This window comes from Bactrocera oleae, chromosome 3, assembly GCF_042242935.1.
Source record: "Bactrocera oleae isolate idBacOlea1 chromosome 3, idBacOlea1, whole genome shotgun sequence".
Classification (NCBI taxonomy): Eukaryota; Metazoa; Arthropoda; class Insecta; order Diptera; family Tephritidae; genus Bactrocera; species Bactrocera oleae.
In genome coordinates this window covers 34910165-34929902 of record NC_091537.1, presented here as the reverse complement: position 1 = coordinate 34929902, position 19738 = coordinate 34910165, and the positions used below count along the sequence as shown (strand labels likewise).

At 38.9% G+C, this 19738-nt stretch overlaps 1 protein-coding gene and 1 pseudogene across 4 annotated transcripts in view; both read left to right on the top strand.

Moving 5' to 3' along the window:
• Positions 1-7189: 7189 nt before the first annotated feature.
• LOC138856034 (uncharacterized) overlaps positions 7190-19738 on the top strand; it is a 169102-nt pseudogene continuing 156553 nt past the window's right edge.
• Positions 11095-19738, top strand: part of PolrMT (mitochondrial RNA polymerase) — a 116944-nt gene continuing 108300 nt past the window's right edge. For 2 of the 4 annotated variants that reach the window (XM_036367971.2, XM_036367968.2), the window contains exon 1: positions 11095-11354. In XM_036367971.2, the coding sequence (XP_036223864.2) occupies positions 11222-11354 (133 nt within the window). In that variant the 5' untranslated portion in view covers positions 11095-11221. Of the gene's footprint in view, positions 11355-14144; positions 14179-19738 lie in introns of those variants that run through there. The other 2 variants (XM_036367970.2, XM_036367969.2) reach the window with 2 other exon arrangements.

Below are 19738 nucleotides of genomic sequence, written 5' to 3'. Positions count from 1 at the left end.
TAGCATTTTTTAGGTCGAAATAATTATAGACCTTTATAATAATAAATAGCTATTTGGAACATTTTGAGGTATGCACTGCAACCTTTGATCTAATGTTTTTTTTCGTTCAATATTTATTTATTTAAAGCCTAACAATAAGTAATAAATCAATTTAAAACTAGAAAAGCTGGTTGAGCGTTTTTGATAATATGATGCTGTCTTCTTTTTAAGCGGGTTTGCTTACAGAATTGTTGCAAGACATTAGGTAACCTATTTGTATGATCTAGGAGTTTAAGTTCGACTTACTCTCTGCTGTCCGCTCTGTTTCCTCTACGTGGGACTTTTGTCCAAATATATGCCAAGATAGGTTACATCATTTCTATGTGGTACTAAGCCGATGTTAATAAATCGTTTGAGACATATTCCTTCTTCCCTTCTATGGTTCATGTTTGCTTATGATCTTCAGAAAAAGCTTCAGAAAGTTAGCTGCCGTGTGATTATCCATAAAGACGGTGTAGCACTCATGGTTAAGGAAAAGTTCCTGAGTACCATGTTTGAGTTAACGCAAGTGCACATCAACCCACATAAAACCGAGCTGATTTTATTTACTAGGTGATACGAATTTACGGAGGTACCACTAAGAAGAATAGGCAATATTATTGGCTCTATTACACTGTAGCTTAGTCCATTTGGTTTTATTGGATCTTTGTGTGAAAAAGATTACACTTGCTAGGAAGCTCGAGTATGTTCAGTGGGCGGTGGTCATGTGGTGTACTAAGGTCATTCCCAACAATGACTCTTAAAGCCATTTCGTATATAGCACTCATAGACATAGCAGATAATGTAAAAAATAGAGAAGGTTCAGAGTGCGGCCATTATCAAAATATTTCACTTTTCGCAAGGGGACTGAAAACGATGAGCGTGTTTCACCACAGAAAATTATTGGCGCGATTCGCCACAATTAACATCAGGGGACTTAAAAATAGCAGAATTGAGTATTATTGGTTTTATTAAGAAAAAAAAAATGCTGATTCCAGTATTAAAAAATGTACGCTTACAGATTCGTTTATTTACATTGCGTTTATTCCTCAAGCACATATGCTTTAATTGACATATTTCATGAATCATGATAAATTCCATAAATGTATGTATGTACATATAATAAAGTAAGGATTGTATTATTACCTAAATATTTAACTAATTTACATAGGTTTTATAAATAATATATTTATATATTTATTTGCTTTGGTCATTTAAAGTTTTGATAACATCTGAAAATCCATATGTGCATGTCAATAAATATGAAAGAACCATACGCATAATGTTTGTAAATCTGTCCACATACAACTTTGTATGTAAATATGTACACTCAATGCTTTATGCGAAATCTCAGTTGGCACGGACAACCAATGGCCAAAGTACAAGTTTAGCAAAGAGTTAGTATCGACGGACTGACGCGACGACAAAGCGTCACAACATTGTGTTGTTGGTAGAAAATCCGAGCTGAGCCGAAAAAACAAACGAACGATCGCCGATTTGCACCGCTTCCCTTGCCGCTCTAACAGGTTTGCCCATAAACCATCGTAAATATGTATGAGAATACAAGTTAACGGCCTCCACACAGCAGCTTTACAGTAACTGTAAACAAAATTGTTACTTAATATTTATTATGGAATAATCCATTCTTATCAAAACATTGCTGGTGGCCCTCACACGGCTTAACGTTCTACCGAAATATGCTGTATAAGCTGAAATTGTAATTGACACTTTCTTTGTTCTAAGATTCAATCAATTATTGTGAAGTAGCTTTAAGTAAATAAAAAAAATATATAAGTAAGAGTAAGTTGTAAATAATTTATTCCGCGCGTTCGTGGATAATTTATATTCTTTAATATATAGAGCAGTGCACGCACATGTTATTACTGAAAATGTGATAATATCGAGATTTCAATGCGTGCAGATGTACATACATCCATATGTGCATGAGACATTCGTATGTATATATATATAAGTTTTAAATGATGAAAGGTAGAATTTATATATTAAGTTTATAGTATATTATGTATAAGTAGTAGCATGCATGCATATATATGAAAGTATATTATATTGTCAAACCTAAGAAATATATAAAAAGTAGGTCTAATTTGCACTTTGACTACAAATATTACTTTGAACATAACATAATTTAATTTGGATGTTATCAGTTTAGCTGCATTCATAAAAATTCGCAAAATTATATTCATATCAATAAATATGATTGCATATAATCGTTTAAAAAATTAAGTCAATAGCCTAACATGCGGTTGTAATATCAATGCAAACTTCTGATCAAAATTTTTCTACAATGCTCGGTTTTGCTAACGGGCCACTATTAAAATTTCTCTTTCCAAGCTAGCTGAGGTGAAACACATCGCTACTAATAAATTTAATTTTAATTTACAATAAAGTTGTGCAATTTTAACCGATTTTTATTAAATAAGTCTTAAGAATATTATTGTTAATTCAATAATAAATATGGCTGGGCTTTAGTATACCATAGCATGTATATCCCTCATCTCGTCTTCTACGATGCTGTTGACTCCCTTAGCATTCCTTCCTCCGTTGGCGTTAGTCGAAGATCATTACCAAAAATTACTCTTGCTGGAGTCTGCCCCGTTGCATGTACAGCAGACCAATAGGCCATCAGCCACATGGATATATGGGTATTCCAATATTTTTGATACTTGTTCACAACTTTCCTCAAATGTGTTTCCAAAGTTCCATTGAATCGTTCTATCGTGCCTTTGGACTGCGGATGCTGTGCAGTTGTATGGGTTTTCCGAATACCCAGTTTCTGGCACACCTCTTGAATTTGAGCTGATTCCAAATTTCTCCCTTGATTAGCATGTAATTATATTAGAACACCATATTTCGATACCCAATTGTTGATGAATACATCCGCTACTGTTCCAGCCTCTTAATTAGGAATTGCGTGTACCTCTGGCCATTTGCTGAAATAGTCCATGACTACCAAAGCGTATTCGTTTCCTCATTTACTGATAGAAAATGGTCCAGATACATCCATGACAATTCGCTCAAACGGCGCACCCGAATTGAACTGCTTCATCCGACCATGACTCCTGTACACCGGCCCTTTAGCATCAATACACTCAACAGAATTGGCGATCCACTCCGTAGCAGATTAACTACAACCAACCAAATAAAATCTTTGTTTTAATTTCTCTAAGGTTTTAGTGTTACCCATGTGCCCTCTACTTGGACCGTTGTGCAGTTCGTTGAGAACTTTGGGAATTCTTACTTTCTTCACTATCCATATGCGATGCAAGCAGCCAGACACGAACTTTAAACTATTCCATTGTGACCAAGAAGCCATTGGGACTGCTGAGCAGCTATTTCATATCTTGTTGGACGTTTATTCATCTCCAAACCATGTATTATACTTTTTAAATCTGTATCTTCTTGCTGACAGTAGCTCTTCCGAATCCTAGTCTGGTATTATAGTCATTAAACGGACATCTATAATGTCTTCGTTGGCCTCAGCTTTCGAGAAATGACTGCGTCGTAACTTTAGAGTCTCTCAATCCACCGTGCCAACTGTCTGGTTTCTGAATGTAGAAGCCATTTTAATGCTACATGATCGGTCCTCACCAGAAATCTCTGGCCATAAAGGTAGTTATGAAAATGTTTAACGCATTTTATCAACGCCAGCAATTACATCCGAGTAACACAATAGTTTCTCTTAGGCTTGCTTATTGTCTGACAGTAATACGCAACCACTTTCTCAAGCCCATCAAGGATTTGTGATAGAACGCCTCCTACTGCAAACCCACTAGCATCCGTATCCCAAATAAACACCATCCTGGGACTGGGTATGCTAACATTGGCGCAGTAGTTAACCATTTCTTCAGAGTTTGGAAAGCCACTTCCTGTTCTTTATTCCATACAAAAACTTTGTTTTTTTTCGTGAGTTCATGGAGGCTACTAGCTACGCTGGCAAAATTTGGAACGAGTCATCGATAATAAGTACAAAGTTCAAGGAAACTCCGAAATTCATGTAAAGTTTTAGGACTGGGCCAGTCTTTTACTGGCTCTATCTTTTCTTTAGCTGTGCAAATGCCCTCCGTTGTCACTTTGTGTCCTATATAGCTTACTTCCCTTTTGAATATAGAACACTTCGTTTAAGTCACCTCTAGCTATCTGTTGTAAAACCTCTTCAAAATTCTTAAGGTGTTCATGGAAGCTTTTACCCAACACGATGATATCGTCGAGGTATACCAATTTATACCGGCTTCAATCTTTTAACACTACCCTAATGTAGCTCCTTTGGAGAGTTTATATTGTAACTTGCACTCATTAGGTACTCTTACTTATTTTTTGTTTTGCTTATAAGTAAGTTTGGAGTACATTCTTTTGTGGCCTCTACAATCCACAACTTGTTTGGCTCATATTCTCCATCTTTTTCAGCCAAATACCTACTTCTGATTTTAGTGGAATCTGATGGCTCTCTGTTGTTATCACTCGTCTAACGTTGTACTTTGTGCTAAGTGAGCTAACCCCTCAATCTCTTTAAAAAAGAATTCCTGCTGAGGCTCATTGGCTTTCTGGTGGCGATTTCGCAACTTGATTTCAAGGATTTGCTTTCTGTGCTCAGTTTAAAATCATCTGTACTATCTCCGCTGCAGATCCTTTTAATGCAACGAACAATGCAGCTATTTTATCATCAGCGTTACAATTATTTGAAGATGTCGTATTTTCAAATTGACGCTTAAAATCATCGAACGGAACAGTGCCATTAAAGAATGGAGGTTTTACTTTGGGAGAAGCTTGTATAGTAGTTCGCAGAGATGATCTTTCAATTAATCCACTTCAGTTTTAATTTTATCGCGTTCTTCCGAAATCTGTGAGGACACTTCCGAATTTTGTGAGGTCACCTGTGTCGGTGTACGTGTATTTGCGCTGCAATATTATGTCCATGTCCACAATCTTTGACGAGCATTGAGTATCTTCCTTTCCTTCTATCTTCGTATTCTCTTCCTCCAATTCCAATTGAAAGACATATTCGTCAACATTAATGTTTTCTGCTTCCATGGCCTCTCGTAACCGTGATTGTAATTCGCACTTTAGTCCATTTGGTGCTAAACCACGTTTTTCCAACTCCTTTTTCAGTATGTGGAATCTTCAGATCGTTTAACTTTGCTAACAATTCCCTCTTTGGAAATTTATTTGACAATCTCACTTCTGACATCAATTGTAACAAATTTCTCGTTAAATCTTGTAACTTACTCTTGAGTCCGATCACTGGTTTGTTAAATAAAAGTCGCAATTTTATGACTTTACATTTTAATTTACTTCTAGTTCCAAAAACTTAACACTTATTGCTCGTTATTCGAGTTTATAACTTATTGTTTATTTCTCAATTGCTCTTAACACCACCTCACTCTAACTAGAACTGTGTGTGCTGCACAGTCTGGCAGCCCTTATATAGTAGAATTTTAACAGAACACTAGTTGCTTCTGACACTTTATCGTCGATTCAATTTTGTTCTATCATCCATGTTCCACTGCCCTCCACCTATGTCTGATAGTCCCGATAAGACATACTTGTATTTGCGGTACCAAATGCAAAGTTTTTATGTCCCCCATCTCGTCTTCTAAGTTGGTATTAAATTCCGTAGCCGCCCTTCTCTTACTGGAGTTAATTCCATCTACTTTCCGGATACCTAATTTCTTGGACATCCCTTGACTTAAATCTGTCTCGAGATTAGATTCTAATCAGAACGTTAGTTCTATGGAACACCGAATCTCGTTACTCACTTGTTAATTACTGCTTCCACTACTGGTTCTGCCTCTTGATTAGGGATTGTGTATACTTCTGAACATTCGTTGATAGGTTTATCTGGCACACCCGAATTGCACGTTTATATAGTGTATGACGACAATCAGTTCAATAAAACTTTTGCTTTAATTTCTCCACGGTTTTCGTGATTCTCCAGTGCCCTACTCTTGGACCTTTGTACTGCTCGTTAAGAATTCTTACCTTTGGAACAACCATAAGTACTCCACACACCAACTTTAAACTGCTCCGCTCTGCCCAATATGCTTTTGCGACATAGCTTTCTGAATTTATTTATTCACTCGTTGTACATTGGTGCAGCTACACTTCAGACATTACACTATCCAATCCTGGACCTTCTTGCAAAGAGTCATCCGTTTCAGGTTTAATTTTATCCTGCTCTTCCACCTGTGCTGGTATACACGCTTCTTGCTCTTCTGACTGTGAGAACCCCTGTACTGGTACACACGCTTCCTGCTCTTCTGACTGTGAGGACTTTTACTGCTTCACATGCTTCTTGATCTTCCAATGGTGAGGACACCTGCATTGACATACGCACGTCCAACTCTTTCGACAGTGAGGACCTTTGTGCTGGTATACACGCTTCTTGCTCTTCTGACTGTGAGGACCCTTTTACTGCTGACATACGCACGTCCAGCTCTTTCGAGGATCCTTGTACCGGTACACACGCTTTCTCCTCTTCCGACTGAGAGGACACTTGTGCTGGTATACAAGCTTCTTGTTCTTCATACTGTGACGACCCTGGTTCATACGCTTCCTCCTCTACGAACTGTGAGGACACTTGCGCTGACACACGTCCCCCATCTTTTTAAACAGTGATGACATATGCACTCCACGCATTTTCAACTGTGCTGGCAAGGCTTTCAACGCAGTCAAAACAACCTCTGTTGAACAATGAGTCTCTTTCTTTTCTTGTATTCCCATTGTTTCCTCCTCTAATTCCAGTTGAAACACATATTTGTCAACGTTAACGTTTTCTGCTTCCATGGCTTCTCGTAACCGTGACTGTAAGTCGGACTTTACCGCATTTGATGCCAAATATCATTGCTCTAGCTCCTTTTTCAGTGCTGAAATCTTTAGATCATTAAATTTAGCCATATTCAAACAATTCTCTCTTTGGGAGTTTATTTGACAATCCCACTTCTGACACCAATTGTAACGGATTTCTTGATTAATCTTCTACTTATAACTCACTCTTGAGTTCGATCACTGGATTGTTTAATAAAAGTCCCAATTTAATGGCTCTTATTTCAACAACTTAACATTTATTGCTCGTTATTCTAGCTTACAACTTCTTGCTTACGTCCCAATTGCTCTTAACACGACAACACTCTAACTAGAACTGTGTGTTGAACAATCCGACAGCCCTACATCTTAAAAAACTTCGCCTCTACAACATTATGTCAAATTCGAGTTCGCTGTCCAGTTGCTTCTGGAAATTTATCGTCGGTTCAATTCCATGTTCACACATTTAAGCTATTGTCACAATATTGTGGCGACGATAAACTGCCAGAAGGATCTAGACAGCGAATTCGTAGTTGCCAGAATGTTCTAGTAGCGAACTTTTGTTAAAAATTTATTATATAAGGGCTGCCGGATTGTGCAGCAGACACAGTTCTAATTAGAGTGTTGCGGTGTAGAAAGCAATTAAGTTATAAGCAATAAGTTGTAATCTCGTATATCGAGCAATAAGTGTTAAGTTGTTGGAAATAAAATTAAAGATAAGTGTATAGCCATTCAATTGGGACATTAATTTAACAATCTAGTGATCGAGCTCAAGAGTGAGTTACAGGTACACGATTTATCGAGAAATCCGTTACAATTGGTGTCAGAAGTGGGATTGTCAAATAAATCCCCAAAGAGATAATTATTTGAAAATGGCCAAGTCCAACGATCTGAAGATTCCACAACTGAAAAAGGAGCTGGAGCAACGTGGTTTGGCGACAAATGGATTAAAAAATGAATTACAATCACGGTTAAGAGAGGCCATGAAGGCGGAAAAAATTAATGTTGAGGATTATGTCTTTCACATGGAATTAGTGGAAGAGACAACAAAGATAGAAGAAAAGGAAGAGGCTCAATGCTCGTCAAAGTTGGTGGACGTAAACATTATTTTTGCTGCAATATCGCAGATGGGGAAAGAGCAGAATGCACGTATGTCTCAGATGTCCACGCAAATATCAACACAAATGTCGCAGTTATAATCGCGGTTGTCAACGCAGTTGGAAGAGCAGTTCGAAACGCAAGACGCACGTATATCAGCAGAGGTGTCCTGACAGTTGAAAGAGTAACATACACGGATATCGCAGGTTGGAACGCTGAAGATAAAGTAGCTGCATTGTTCGTTGCATTAAAAGGATCTGCAGCGGATATATTACAGACCATTCCAAACTGCGAGGCGACGTTTCAACGTTGATGTGTGCATTAGAAGGACGGTATGGTAGTGAGCACAGGAAGCAGATCTTTCAAATCGAGTTGCGAAATCGCCGCCAGAAACCCAATGAGTCTCTGCAGGAGTTTTCTACGGAGATTGAGAGGTTAGCTCATTTAGCACATAAGTCCATGGAATACATCGAGGACACGAAAATTCAGACTTTCGTCAATGGAATACGAGATAGCACTACACTCTTCGCTGCATGAGCATGTCCAAAATTGACGTTTGCAGAAACCGTTTCGTATGCTCTGACACAGGAAACTGCATCTCTGCTTTGCAATCAAACATTTAAAGCTCACAAAGTAGAAATAGAGGAACACACTTGGATGAACCAATTACTTGAAAAAATTGACAGCATACAGAAAAGGGCACGGGCTGATTCCCGCAAGCAAATGCCCTGTAATCTCCATTTCACAAATAAGCAGGAATACGAGTAACGTTACCATTAGTGGATATGTAGACGGTAAAAAGCGATCTGGTTTAGAAAAGAGTGAGACCATTAGCTCGGACAAAGTTGCGTACTGCAACTAGAGAAGATAGGTAACGTGCCAGATCGTAATTGGGAAGGCAGCCGTGTTAGACAATTTTATAGTTGCAGATTCGTCAACGATAGTCAAATTTGGAGTATACTTTCTAGCGAATCAAGGAATCAAAATTGACATGAAAAACAGGATTATGTCCTATAGAAATATGGAACACTTATGTTCGGTTACGATAATAGGTACAACGTAAGACGAGTGATAACAACAGAGTGCCAGCAGATTCCACCAATATCAGAAGTAGTTATATGGGCAGAAATAGATGGAGACGATGGGCCAAACAAGTGGTGAATTGTTGAGGCCACAAAAGAATCTACACCAAACTTACTTATAGGCAAAACCCTGGCTATGACAAGATAAGATAAACTTGTTCCAGTAAGAGTACTTAATGAGTGCAAGTAACCAATCAAACTCTCCAAAGGAGCTATATTAGGGCAGAGAGAAATTATTGTATTACTCGGAGGGAGTTACTGGCGTTGGGGAAGTGCATCAAACATTTTCATAAGTACCTTTATGGCCAGCGATTTCGGGTGAGGACAGATCATGCAGCATTAAAATGGCTTCTACAATTCAGGAACCCTGAAGGACAGTTGGCACGGTGGATTGAGAGACTTCAAAGTTACGACTTCTCTATAGAACAACGCAAAGGTAGTAGTCACGGAAATGCTGATGCCATGTCCCGCCGTCCCCGTAATCTGGAATGCAGACATTGCTCAAAAACTGAGGCCAAAGAAGACATTATAGATGTCCGATTAATGACTATAACATCAGACTGGGATCCGGAGAAGCTTCGGAAATGTCAGCAAGAGGATCCAGATTTGAAAAGTGTAATACACGGATTGGAGATGAATAAACGTCCAACGTGAGAAGCTGCAGAAAGCCCAGTCGCAAAGGCTTATTGGGCACAATGGAATAGTTTGAAGTTAGTGTCTGGCTGCTTGCATCGCGTATGGGAAAGCGAAGATGGGCAAAGTTCACGAGCTCTGATGATTGTTTCAAAGGTAAGAATTCCTGAAGTTCTCAACCAACTGCACAACGGTCCAAGTGGAGGACACATAGGTATCAATAAAACCTTGGAGAAATTGAAACAAAGATTTTATTGGTTTGGTTGTCGTCAATGAGTTACGAAGTGGAACGCCAATTGTGTCGAGTGCATTGCTGCTAAAGGGCCTCGGTCCAGGAGTCATGGTCAGATGAAGCAGTACAATTAGGTGCGCCGTTTGAGCGAGTACCCATGGATGTAGCTGGTCCACCATAGCTTGTGATCAGTAAATTAGGAAACAGATATGTTTTGGTAGTCATGGACTATTTCAGCAAATGGCCAGAGGTATACGCAATTCCTAACCCAGAGGCTGGAACAGTAGCGGATGTATTCATCAACAATTGGGTATCGAGATATGGTGTTCCAATAAAATTATATTCTAACCAAGGGAGAAATTTTGAATCAGATTTAATACAGGAGATATGCCACAAGCTGGGTATCCGGAAAACCCGTACAACTGCACTCCATCCGCAGTTTGATGGCATGGTAGAACGATTCAATCGAACTTTGGAAGAACATTTGAGGAAAGTTGTGGACAAGTTTCAAAAAGATTTGGATACCCTTACATCCTTGTGCCTGATGGCTTATCGGTCTGCTGTACATGAAACAACGGGGCAGACTCCAGCAAGAGTAATTTTTGGTAATGATCTTCGACTACCGATTGATTTAAAATGGAATTAACGCCAACGGAGGAAGGAATACTAAGGAATTCAATAGCATCCTAGAAGACGAGATGAGGGATATACATGCTATGGTGAGACAGCGCACCAAAATTATAAGCGATAAGATACGAATAACAGAACCAATCAGAATCGACGATAAACTGCCAGAGGGATCTAGACAGCGAATTCGTAGTTGCCAGAATGTTCTAGTAGCGAACTTTTGTTAAAAATTTACTATATAAGGGCTGCCGGATTGTGCAGCAGACACAGTTCAAATTAGTGTGTTGCCGTGTAAAAAGCAATTAGGCTATAAGCAATAAGTTGTAAACTCGAATATCGAGCAATAAGTGTTAAGTTGTTGAAAATAAAAGTAAAGTACATTGGGACTTTAATTTAACAATTTAGTGATCGAGCTTAAGAGTGAGTTACATGTAGACGATTTATCGAGAAATCTGTTACAATATTTTATCAGGGTAACATGTAGACGATTTATCGGAAAATCTGTTACAATATTTTATCAGGGTAACGATAATTACATGTTGATACCACAAGTAATTATCGATGAGTTTTAAAATTATCCAGATTATTGTAACTGCAACTAAGTTCTGTATATTATTACATGTGATTGTGTCTAAATAAATTAGGCCATTTGTATATTCTCAATTATGCAAGAACATTTTTGATGTTACTGTTTTGTATATAAAGAGAGGAAATGTACCGGATTTGGTCTAAAAAGTGGACAACTGCACAAAATGTGCAATTGATGCTTACAAAATATGTACAGACGTCTGAGTTTTCCCGAAAATATTCTCTACTTAAAATATCGGTTGTAAATAAAATATTTGGTAAGTGGTAGTCTCCTGTGGTCGGATAGAGGAGATACTCCAGTTAAAGAATATATATAATTATAGCCGCCGGTAACTTATAGTTTTCGAGGTATTTGCGTTTTAAGTTGAAAATTTCACAAATTTAATCTAACAATTTCTCGATTTTTAGTTAATTTTTCGCTAAATGTATAGTTTACTCCAACTAAGGAGGCCTCAAAAATGAAGTTTTTTTTTTTTTTAAATCGCCTTATGTTGACGCAAATGTTACAAATCCGTGAGCGGAAAGTTAACTTTTCTATAATTTATGTATATATTTACAAATATATTTGGGAAAACTTTAGTATACCGTCCCATGCTTTCGGGGATAAAATGGGTATGTGCGATGTGATAGAGGAGATCCTCCAGACGACGACGACGACGACGGCGAGGAGATCCTCCAGATCAAGAATATATATATAGATATAACGGGTCGGCTTTAGAATAACGTCCCACGCTTTCGGGGATAAAACGGGTATGGGCGGATAGAGGAGATCCTCCAGATCAAGAATATATATAGATATAGCCGCGGGAAACTTATAGTTTTCGAGATATTTACGTTTAAAGTTGAAAATTTCAACTATTTAAAGTACGTATTTTTGCGAGTTAAAATGAATTATACACTTATATTTTTCACTTTTATATCCACTAACAATTGACTAATTCGTTTTTAGAAATTTTTTTTATATTAGATGCTGCAAAAATAGCTTTATTACAATATTTAAATCATTCTTTAATTTTATTAATTTTGACGATAACAAAATGGTTGTGAATGTCAAAACATCAGTGTTGCCATACTAATATATTTTGCAAACGAAGAAAAATAAAATTAACAGAGAGATTGTATCCTAGATACAGGAAACAACGCAAAAAGAATTTCTGCGCAAAAAAACCTTGATACACCCCGGTGTTGGACCGACCAGGGTTATTTTTTTGAAGCGCGGCCGAAGGCCGCCAACGCAAAAAGAAGTTCTGCGCGAAAAATATTTTGATACACCCCGGTGTTGGACCGACCAGGGTTATTTTTTTGAAGCGCGGCCGGAGGCCGCCAACGCCAAAAGAAGTTCTACAAGAAAAAAGTAATATTGTCATAGAGGGTATAACATAATACTTAACATCAATGCTTTGTAATAGTTTATTTCTCTAGGTTTTGGATACCTGTATTTGGGGTATTATCTGTTTTAATTTCTTTCAGTTCAATTACAAAAGATGTCGATAAGGTAACACTGGTTATTTGAAATTTTGCAACCCTTTTGTTATTGTCAGAATTAATAGAATTTAACAATATTTTAATTATTGAATTAAACTATTTTTTAACTATATAATGTAAAATAAATGTGTACAAACGAATTAGTGAAGTGTTAGTGGATATAAAAGTGGAAAATATAAGTGTATAACTCATTCGAAATGGGAAAAATGCGTAATTTAAATAGTCGAAATTTTGAACTTTAAACCCAAATATCTCGAAAAATATAAGTTTCCCGCGGCTATATCTATATATATTCTTGATCTGGAGGATCTCCTCTATCCGCCCATACCCATTTTATCCCCGAAAGCGTGGGACGTTATACTAAAGTTTTCCCGATATAACCGCGGGAAACTTATAGTTTTCGAGATATTTACGTTTAAAATTTGAAAATTTCAACTATTTAAAGTACGCATTTTTTTCGATTTCAAATGAATTATACACTTATATTTTCCACTTTTATATCCACTAGCACTTCACTAATTCGTTTGTACACACATATTTTACATTATATAGTGCAAAAATAGTTTAATTCAATAATTAAATTATTGTTAAAATCTATTAATTCTGACAATAACAAAAGGGTTGCAAAATGTCAAATAATCAGTGTTACCTTATCGACATCTTTTGTAATAGAACTGAAAGAAATTAAAACAGATAATACCCCAAATACAGGAATCCAAAACCTAGAGAAATAAACTATAACAAAGCATTGATGTTAAGTATTACGTTATACCCTCTATGACAATATTACTTTTTCTTGTAGAACTTCTTTTTGCGTTGGCGGCCTTCGGCCGCGCTTCAAAAAAAAAAATAACCTGGTCGGTCCAACACCGGGATGTAACAATTTCTTTTCGCGTAGAACTCCTTTTTAAGTAGGCGGTCTTCGGCCGCGCTTCAAAAAAATAATCCTGGTCGATCCAACACCGGAGTGAGTCAAGGTTTTTTTACGCAGAACTTCTTTTTGCGTTGGCGGCCTGCGGCCGCGCTTCAAAAAAAATATCCCGGGTCGGTCCAACACCGGGGTGTATCAAAATATTTTTCGCGCAGAACTTCTTTTTGCGTTGGCGGCCTTCGACCGCGCTTCAAAAAAATAACCCTGGTCGCTCCAACACCGGGGTGTATCAAGGTTTTTTTGCGCAGAACTTCTTTTTGCGTTGGCGGCCTTCGGCTGCGTTTCAAAAAAATAACCCTGCTTCTTTTTGCGTTGTTTCCTGTATCTAGGGTATAATCTCTCTGTTTATTTTATTTTTCTTCGTTTACAAAATATATTTTTGTATGGCAACACTGGTGTTTTGACATTCACAACCATTTTGTTATTGTCAAAATTAATAAAATTGAAGAATGATTTAAATATGGAAATAAAGCTATTTTTGCACCATCTAATATAAAAAAAGTTTCTAAAAACGAATTAGTCAAGTGTTAGTGGATATAAAAGTGGAAAATATAAGTGTATAATTCATTTTAAACCGATTGTCGATCCAACATCGCGTTGTGGACAATTCATTCGCATCGAATACGTTTCAGCACGCAAAAGGACTATGGACACACTGGTGTTAGGTAAAAAAAAAGCATATTTTTGAGACATCCTTCGTTGGGGCCCTTAAACTATATATATATAGAAAAATAAGTACATATGTGCGATTAAAAAAATATATACATTAAATTGTCGCTGACTTATGGTTATTGAAATATTAGAATTTAATGTTAAAAAATTCAACTATTTAGAGTGTGTATTGCTTTGATGTATAATGAATTTTACACTTCGGTTAGGTTAGGTTACTAGGTCCAAAGAAGGATGGCACTTGGACAGCTTAAACACCGGTCCGTTGTGGTACCTCAAATCTCCTATAAAGCGGGATAAAAAGACCCTTACATGTCGACAAAGCGTTTTCAGCCTATAACAAATTTGTTGAGACGGCTAATATCCATTTCGGCTAAGTCTGCTGTCTCGCCGAATGTGGGATTATCGATATGTGTTAGACAGTGGAGAAGAAAGTGCCTGGATGTTTCCACATCACCTTCCTCCATTCAACTTTGACAACTAGCATCGAGTAGAAGTTTAAGGCGTACCGCATTAATGCCCATTGGCATAACAGCCGGTTTTACGTTACCGGAATTCACCCGGATTATCCGGACAAGGACTGTTATTTCGGCGATCTAACCTTGTTTGGATCGGTAAGTTTTAGTCTAAGTTTGTCGCACTTAGAGCAACACCTACCAGCAGGGATGTTCCGAATTCTGCTAACCCGGGCCCCGAGGAATTCTTCTGCTGCATTTGTGCGAAAAGGCTCCATCCTAACTCCACCTCGGTTAGGTGCAACACATGCAATGGATGGAGCCATCTTAAGACCTGCATAGATCTTAAGACTAATAAGGAGGGGACCACGAGTTACGTGGCCCCATGCTGTCAACGCACTACTACGATATCTGCCTCAACGGCTGAGAAATTTACACCATGTTCGCGCTCTGCGCCGCTACTCCAGTCGAGTGGCCTAGAAAGGACCTCCGCGGCCCTAAGGAGTTCACACAGTCAAAATGACTTCAAGTCTTACCAATCCCTCCCAACCTTCATCCCGCTCCACTCCTCGTGCCATAACCACGTAAGAACTCCTGGTTCGTCGCAAGTCTGTTCCGTGTGTCAGATGGTTGCGGCCTGCGCACCATACGTGAGTTGAGTGCGTCGTCTGTTGCCCCGTGCTGCAGGAGTCTGCTCCCGCAATCCCGTAAATTGGCGTCGCCAAATAACACCACAGTACGACAACCGCCCCTGCGGATATTACAGCTGCAACAACCACCACCTACACGTACCTCCCTTACCTCCCGGATAACCACTAGACACCCGAGACAAACCCGAGGGACTCCAGAGTAAGATCGAGGAGATAGTTGCAACAGGATATCACCCGAACATAGGTGCGCTACTTCGTGGTGAAACCCGTTTGGTGCTAGGTGACATTAACACGCACCACGATCTTTGGCACTCCTGCCTGTCAAACGATCGTAGGGAGATGGAGCTGGCGGACAAAATTGACTATTCGACATTCTGCACAATTATGGGCGCCTGTAATAGCTCGCCAGATGTTACCATCGCTAGTGATGGTCTGATAAATAGCATAACCTGGCGACTTATGCTAACTCTCGCATAAGGCCATCTGTCCATAATTATCTCGATCGGGAAACCTCCCGACTTTATTTCTGTGGACAACCGCACCTTTGGTAACTTTAACAAAGCAAACGGGGATGGCTTCACAGAATTTACCGAGAGCCCCTTCAAGTGTCAATTCCGCAAGGTGATCGCTGCTGCTACTGCTCGCTTCATACCGACTAGAAGAATCGCGGAACTCCGCCCTAATTTCCCAGCCGAAGCAGCTGTAAGCAAACGAGTGCGACACCTTACGCTCTTCGGATCCCTGTGATCCCACGGCTGCGCAAAATGTCAAAAGACTGCACTTACTTTCACCGATGGAGAAGTTCACAGTGCCATCAAAAAAAAATCGTCCAAATCCATTGGCTCTGACGGTATGCTGATGCTAAAACATCTAGGCTCGACGGGAGTAAGCTACCTTCAACTTGTCGATGACCACTATTTAAATACCTGATGTATCGAAAGTCGGAAGAGTGGTCCCACTACCGAAACCTGGGAAACCCGCCTACAAAGGGGAGTCTTATCGCCCGAAAACATTCACTCACCACCTGGGTCTAGCAGACCATTAGCATGGCTTCCGAAAAGTGCACATCACCACCACAGCACTATGCGTCATAAACGTCCAAATAGTTCATGGCCTAAACCAGAAGCCACCCTGGGAGAGGACGATCCTAGTAGCGTTGGACTTGTCAAAAGCTTTTGCTATAGAACAATCCACGCCTTTTCCACGCTTAAAGCGGTGGACTATCAACTACCTGTGCGGACGGCATTCTTCATTAGAAGAATATCACAGGGGGTACCACAGGGCGGTGTTCTCTCCCCGCTACTGTTTAATTTCTATATTTCGAAACTCCCCCAGCCACCAGAGGGAATTGACATGACCTCGTACGCTGATGACTGCACATATTGACGTCGGACAATGGAATCGAAATGAATGAAAAATCTCACCGCGCTTCTTCTCCAGCGGCTTCTTCCCATCCACATCTCCATTGTAGGAATATGAGCGGAGAAAAAGCCGCTTCGAGTGGCCTCTCTGACGCATTGATCCAAATTTTCAGAAATGCAGCTGAAGGAGAAGAGAATTACGCCGTGTTCTTGTTCGGGCCTCTTCATAAGCCGAGCTTCGCAGAGCCTCAGAGCACACTTCGCAACAATGCACCTGCCGGCAATGTCCACAGGTGCTATGTTTACAATAGCATTAAGAGCTATCGTTGGTGTGGTCCGTAGTGCCACAGTGAAGAGCGCCGCTCTTTGGACCCGCTTAAGCTGTTTCGCCAGCGTAGCCCTTTCGAGCGCCCTCCACCAGACAAACACCCGATAGAACAATATTGGCTTGACTACGGTTTCGTAGAGCCAGAACACCACCCTTGGTGAGAGTCCCCACCTTTTCCCTATAGCTCCCCTGCAACAATATAAGGCGACCGATGCCTTTTTAACTCCCTTTTTCTCCCTTAACCATAAGAACCAAATCATCAGCATTGGCCCGACAGCTTCGTTCCTCGAGTTCTATAAGTAGGCCATTTACCACCAAGATCCAAAGCAGTGGGGAGAGTACCGCCCCTGCGGAGTTTCCCTATTAACCTTTCTGGCTGTCTTGGCACCATCCGAATCTGCTACGACAGTTCTTTTGCAAAGAAGACTAAATATGAGGTGCTTATTGTTCGATTCCACCTCCAACTTTTCGAGGGCTTTAATCACTGCCTCTGGCCGCACATTGTTGAAGGCCGACTCGATGTTGAGAAAGGTGCCCACATATTATTTGTTTTCTTTATTCCTTTTGATTCCTTTGTAAAATATGTAGATAAGGTAACACTAGTTATTGGTTAGAATGCAGCCCTATTTTTATTGTGTGAATTAATATAATTGACCAAAAGTGAAATATTGAATGAAAGTTTTTTGAACTTTTTAATATAAAATAAATCTTTGGAAACGTATTAGTAGATATAAAAGTTAAAAATATAACTGAGAAGTTCATTATAAATCAAAGAAATACGCACTTTAAATAGTTGAATATTTAAACTTGAAATCCAAATGCCTCCAAAAGCAAAAGACAGCAACCATATATGTATATATATTTTCTTAACCTGCAGAACCTCCTCTCTACGAATCCGAATTCGGGGGATGCTATTCCCATTTTTTTCAAATTGATTTCGAGTGCAGAAAAAGGTTTCGGTTATTATTCACTTCCAATTCAATTGTGTCAATTTGGTTTGCGCAAACATATAAGAAAATTTAAGTGATAAAATTGTGCAGAAATAATATTTAAAATAGTATATTTTTATAATAAACGTAATTGTTAATTATTAATCGGGAAAACATAAGAACGCCGAGTAGGATGCAGTTATTATTATTCGATGCATGGAAGGTCATTGTGACATGATCCAAAGCTTTGTGAAGAGTGACAAAAATAAAATCGCACTTTGGAAGGAATTGGTTACAGAGCTTAATGTAAAGGCAATAGTTTCTTCTGCATTCAGCTTATCTTTCATAACAATCGTTGCACCTTAACGCACTAATTTTTGAATATTATTTTTGTTTTGTATTCATTTTAATTTCCAATTTCACTCGGATCCCAGAACATGCCTAATAATAATAATGCCTAAGAAATATTATAATAAGAAGTTTAAAACGTATTATTTTCAGTCAGAAAAATTTAGTTATACAATTGTCTTTAAGTTAAAAAATATACACACCCTATACGAGTTTCAAAAATTTTACAAAATTCAAAATTTATATTATTTAATTTTATATTAAATTATATTGTTTTTATGCCATTATTTATCCAATAGATAGGTTTCTACTAAAAATTATTTCCAACAGTTTGTGATTGCTTGACTCAGAATTATTATTATAAAATTTTTTCTTTTGAACACGTGTCGAAAATGAGCATCAGCAAAAACAAAATTCGCTATATTTTCCACGTTTCCTACAATAAAAGTGAAAACGCCAAGAAAACCGTTCCGGCATTTTTATACTCTTGCAACATGTTGCTACACATGATAATAGTTTTGTAACTTAACGGTTGTTTGTACCACCTAAAAATAATTGAGTTAGATATAGGGTTATAGGTATATATTATATATAAATGAGCAGGATGATGAGACGAGTTAAAAACCGAGTGACTGTCTGCCCGTCCGTGCGTCTATCCGTACGTGTAAGCGATAACTCGGGTAAAAATTGAGATATCTTAATAAAAATTGGTATACGTGTTCCTTGGCAAAAAAGTAAAGAAGAGTTCACTGCCACGCCCACAAAACACCATTAATCGAAAATATTAGGTTGGCCGTTATTTCCCTTCCGCTTTTTTGTCTTTTGAATGTACAAAGCGCAGCAGAGCTCGTTTTTGGCAACACTATACATAATTTGAAAGGTCTTGACATAACCTACAAAACAACGCTATGGATGATTAGTTTGGATATTGCGTTCAACAGTTATAGACGTGTAAACATGGAGTTCACTAACGCCGAAATTCGCGCTATTTTAAAGTTTTCCTTCGTTAAAGGCAAATCCGCTAGAGAAACGTTCCGTGAGATTAATGGTGTTTTGGGGGATGGTACTCTATCACTTCGAACCGCGGAGGAATGGTTTCGACGATTCAGAGCGACACCATGGATAAGCCAGCCGGCGGAAGACCTGTGACGACAAATACCGATCAAATCATGGAATGCATCGAGTTAGACCGGCATATGGCATCTCGTGACATCGCCCAGGAGATGGGAGTTAGTCACCAAACCATTTTGAACCATCTGCAGAAGGCTGGATACAAAAAAAAGTTTGATGTTTGGGTGCCGCATAATTTGACGCAAAAAAACCTTCTGGGCCGAATCAACGCCTGCGATATGCTGCGGAGCGGATGGTGACTGGCGACGAAAAATGGATCACATACGACAATATCAAGGGAAAACGGTCGTGGTCGAAGGCCGGTGAATCGTCCCAAACAGTGGCCAAGCCGGGATTGACGGCCAGGAAGGTTTT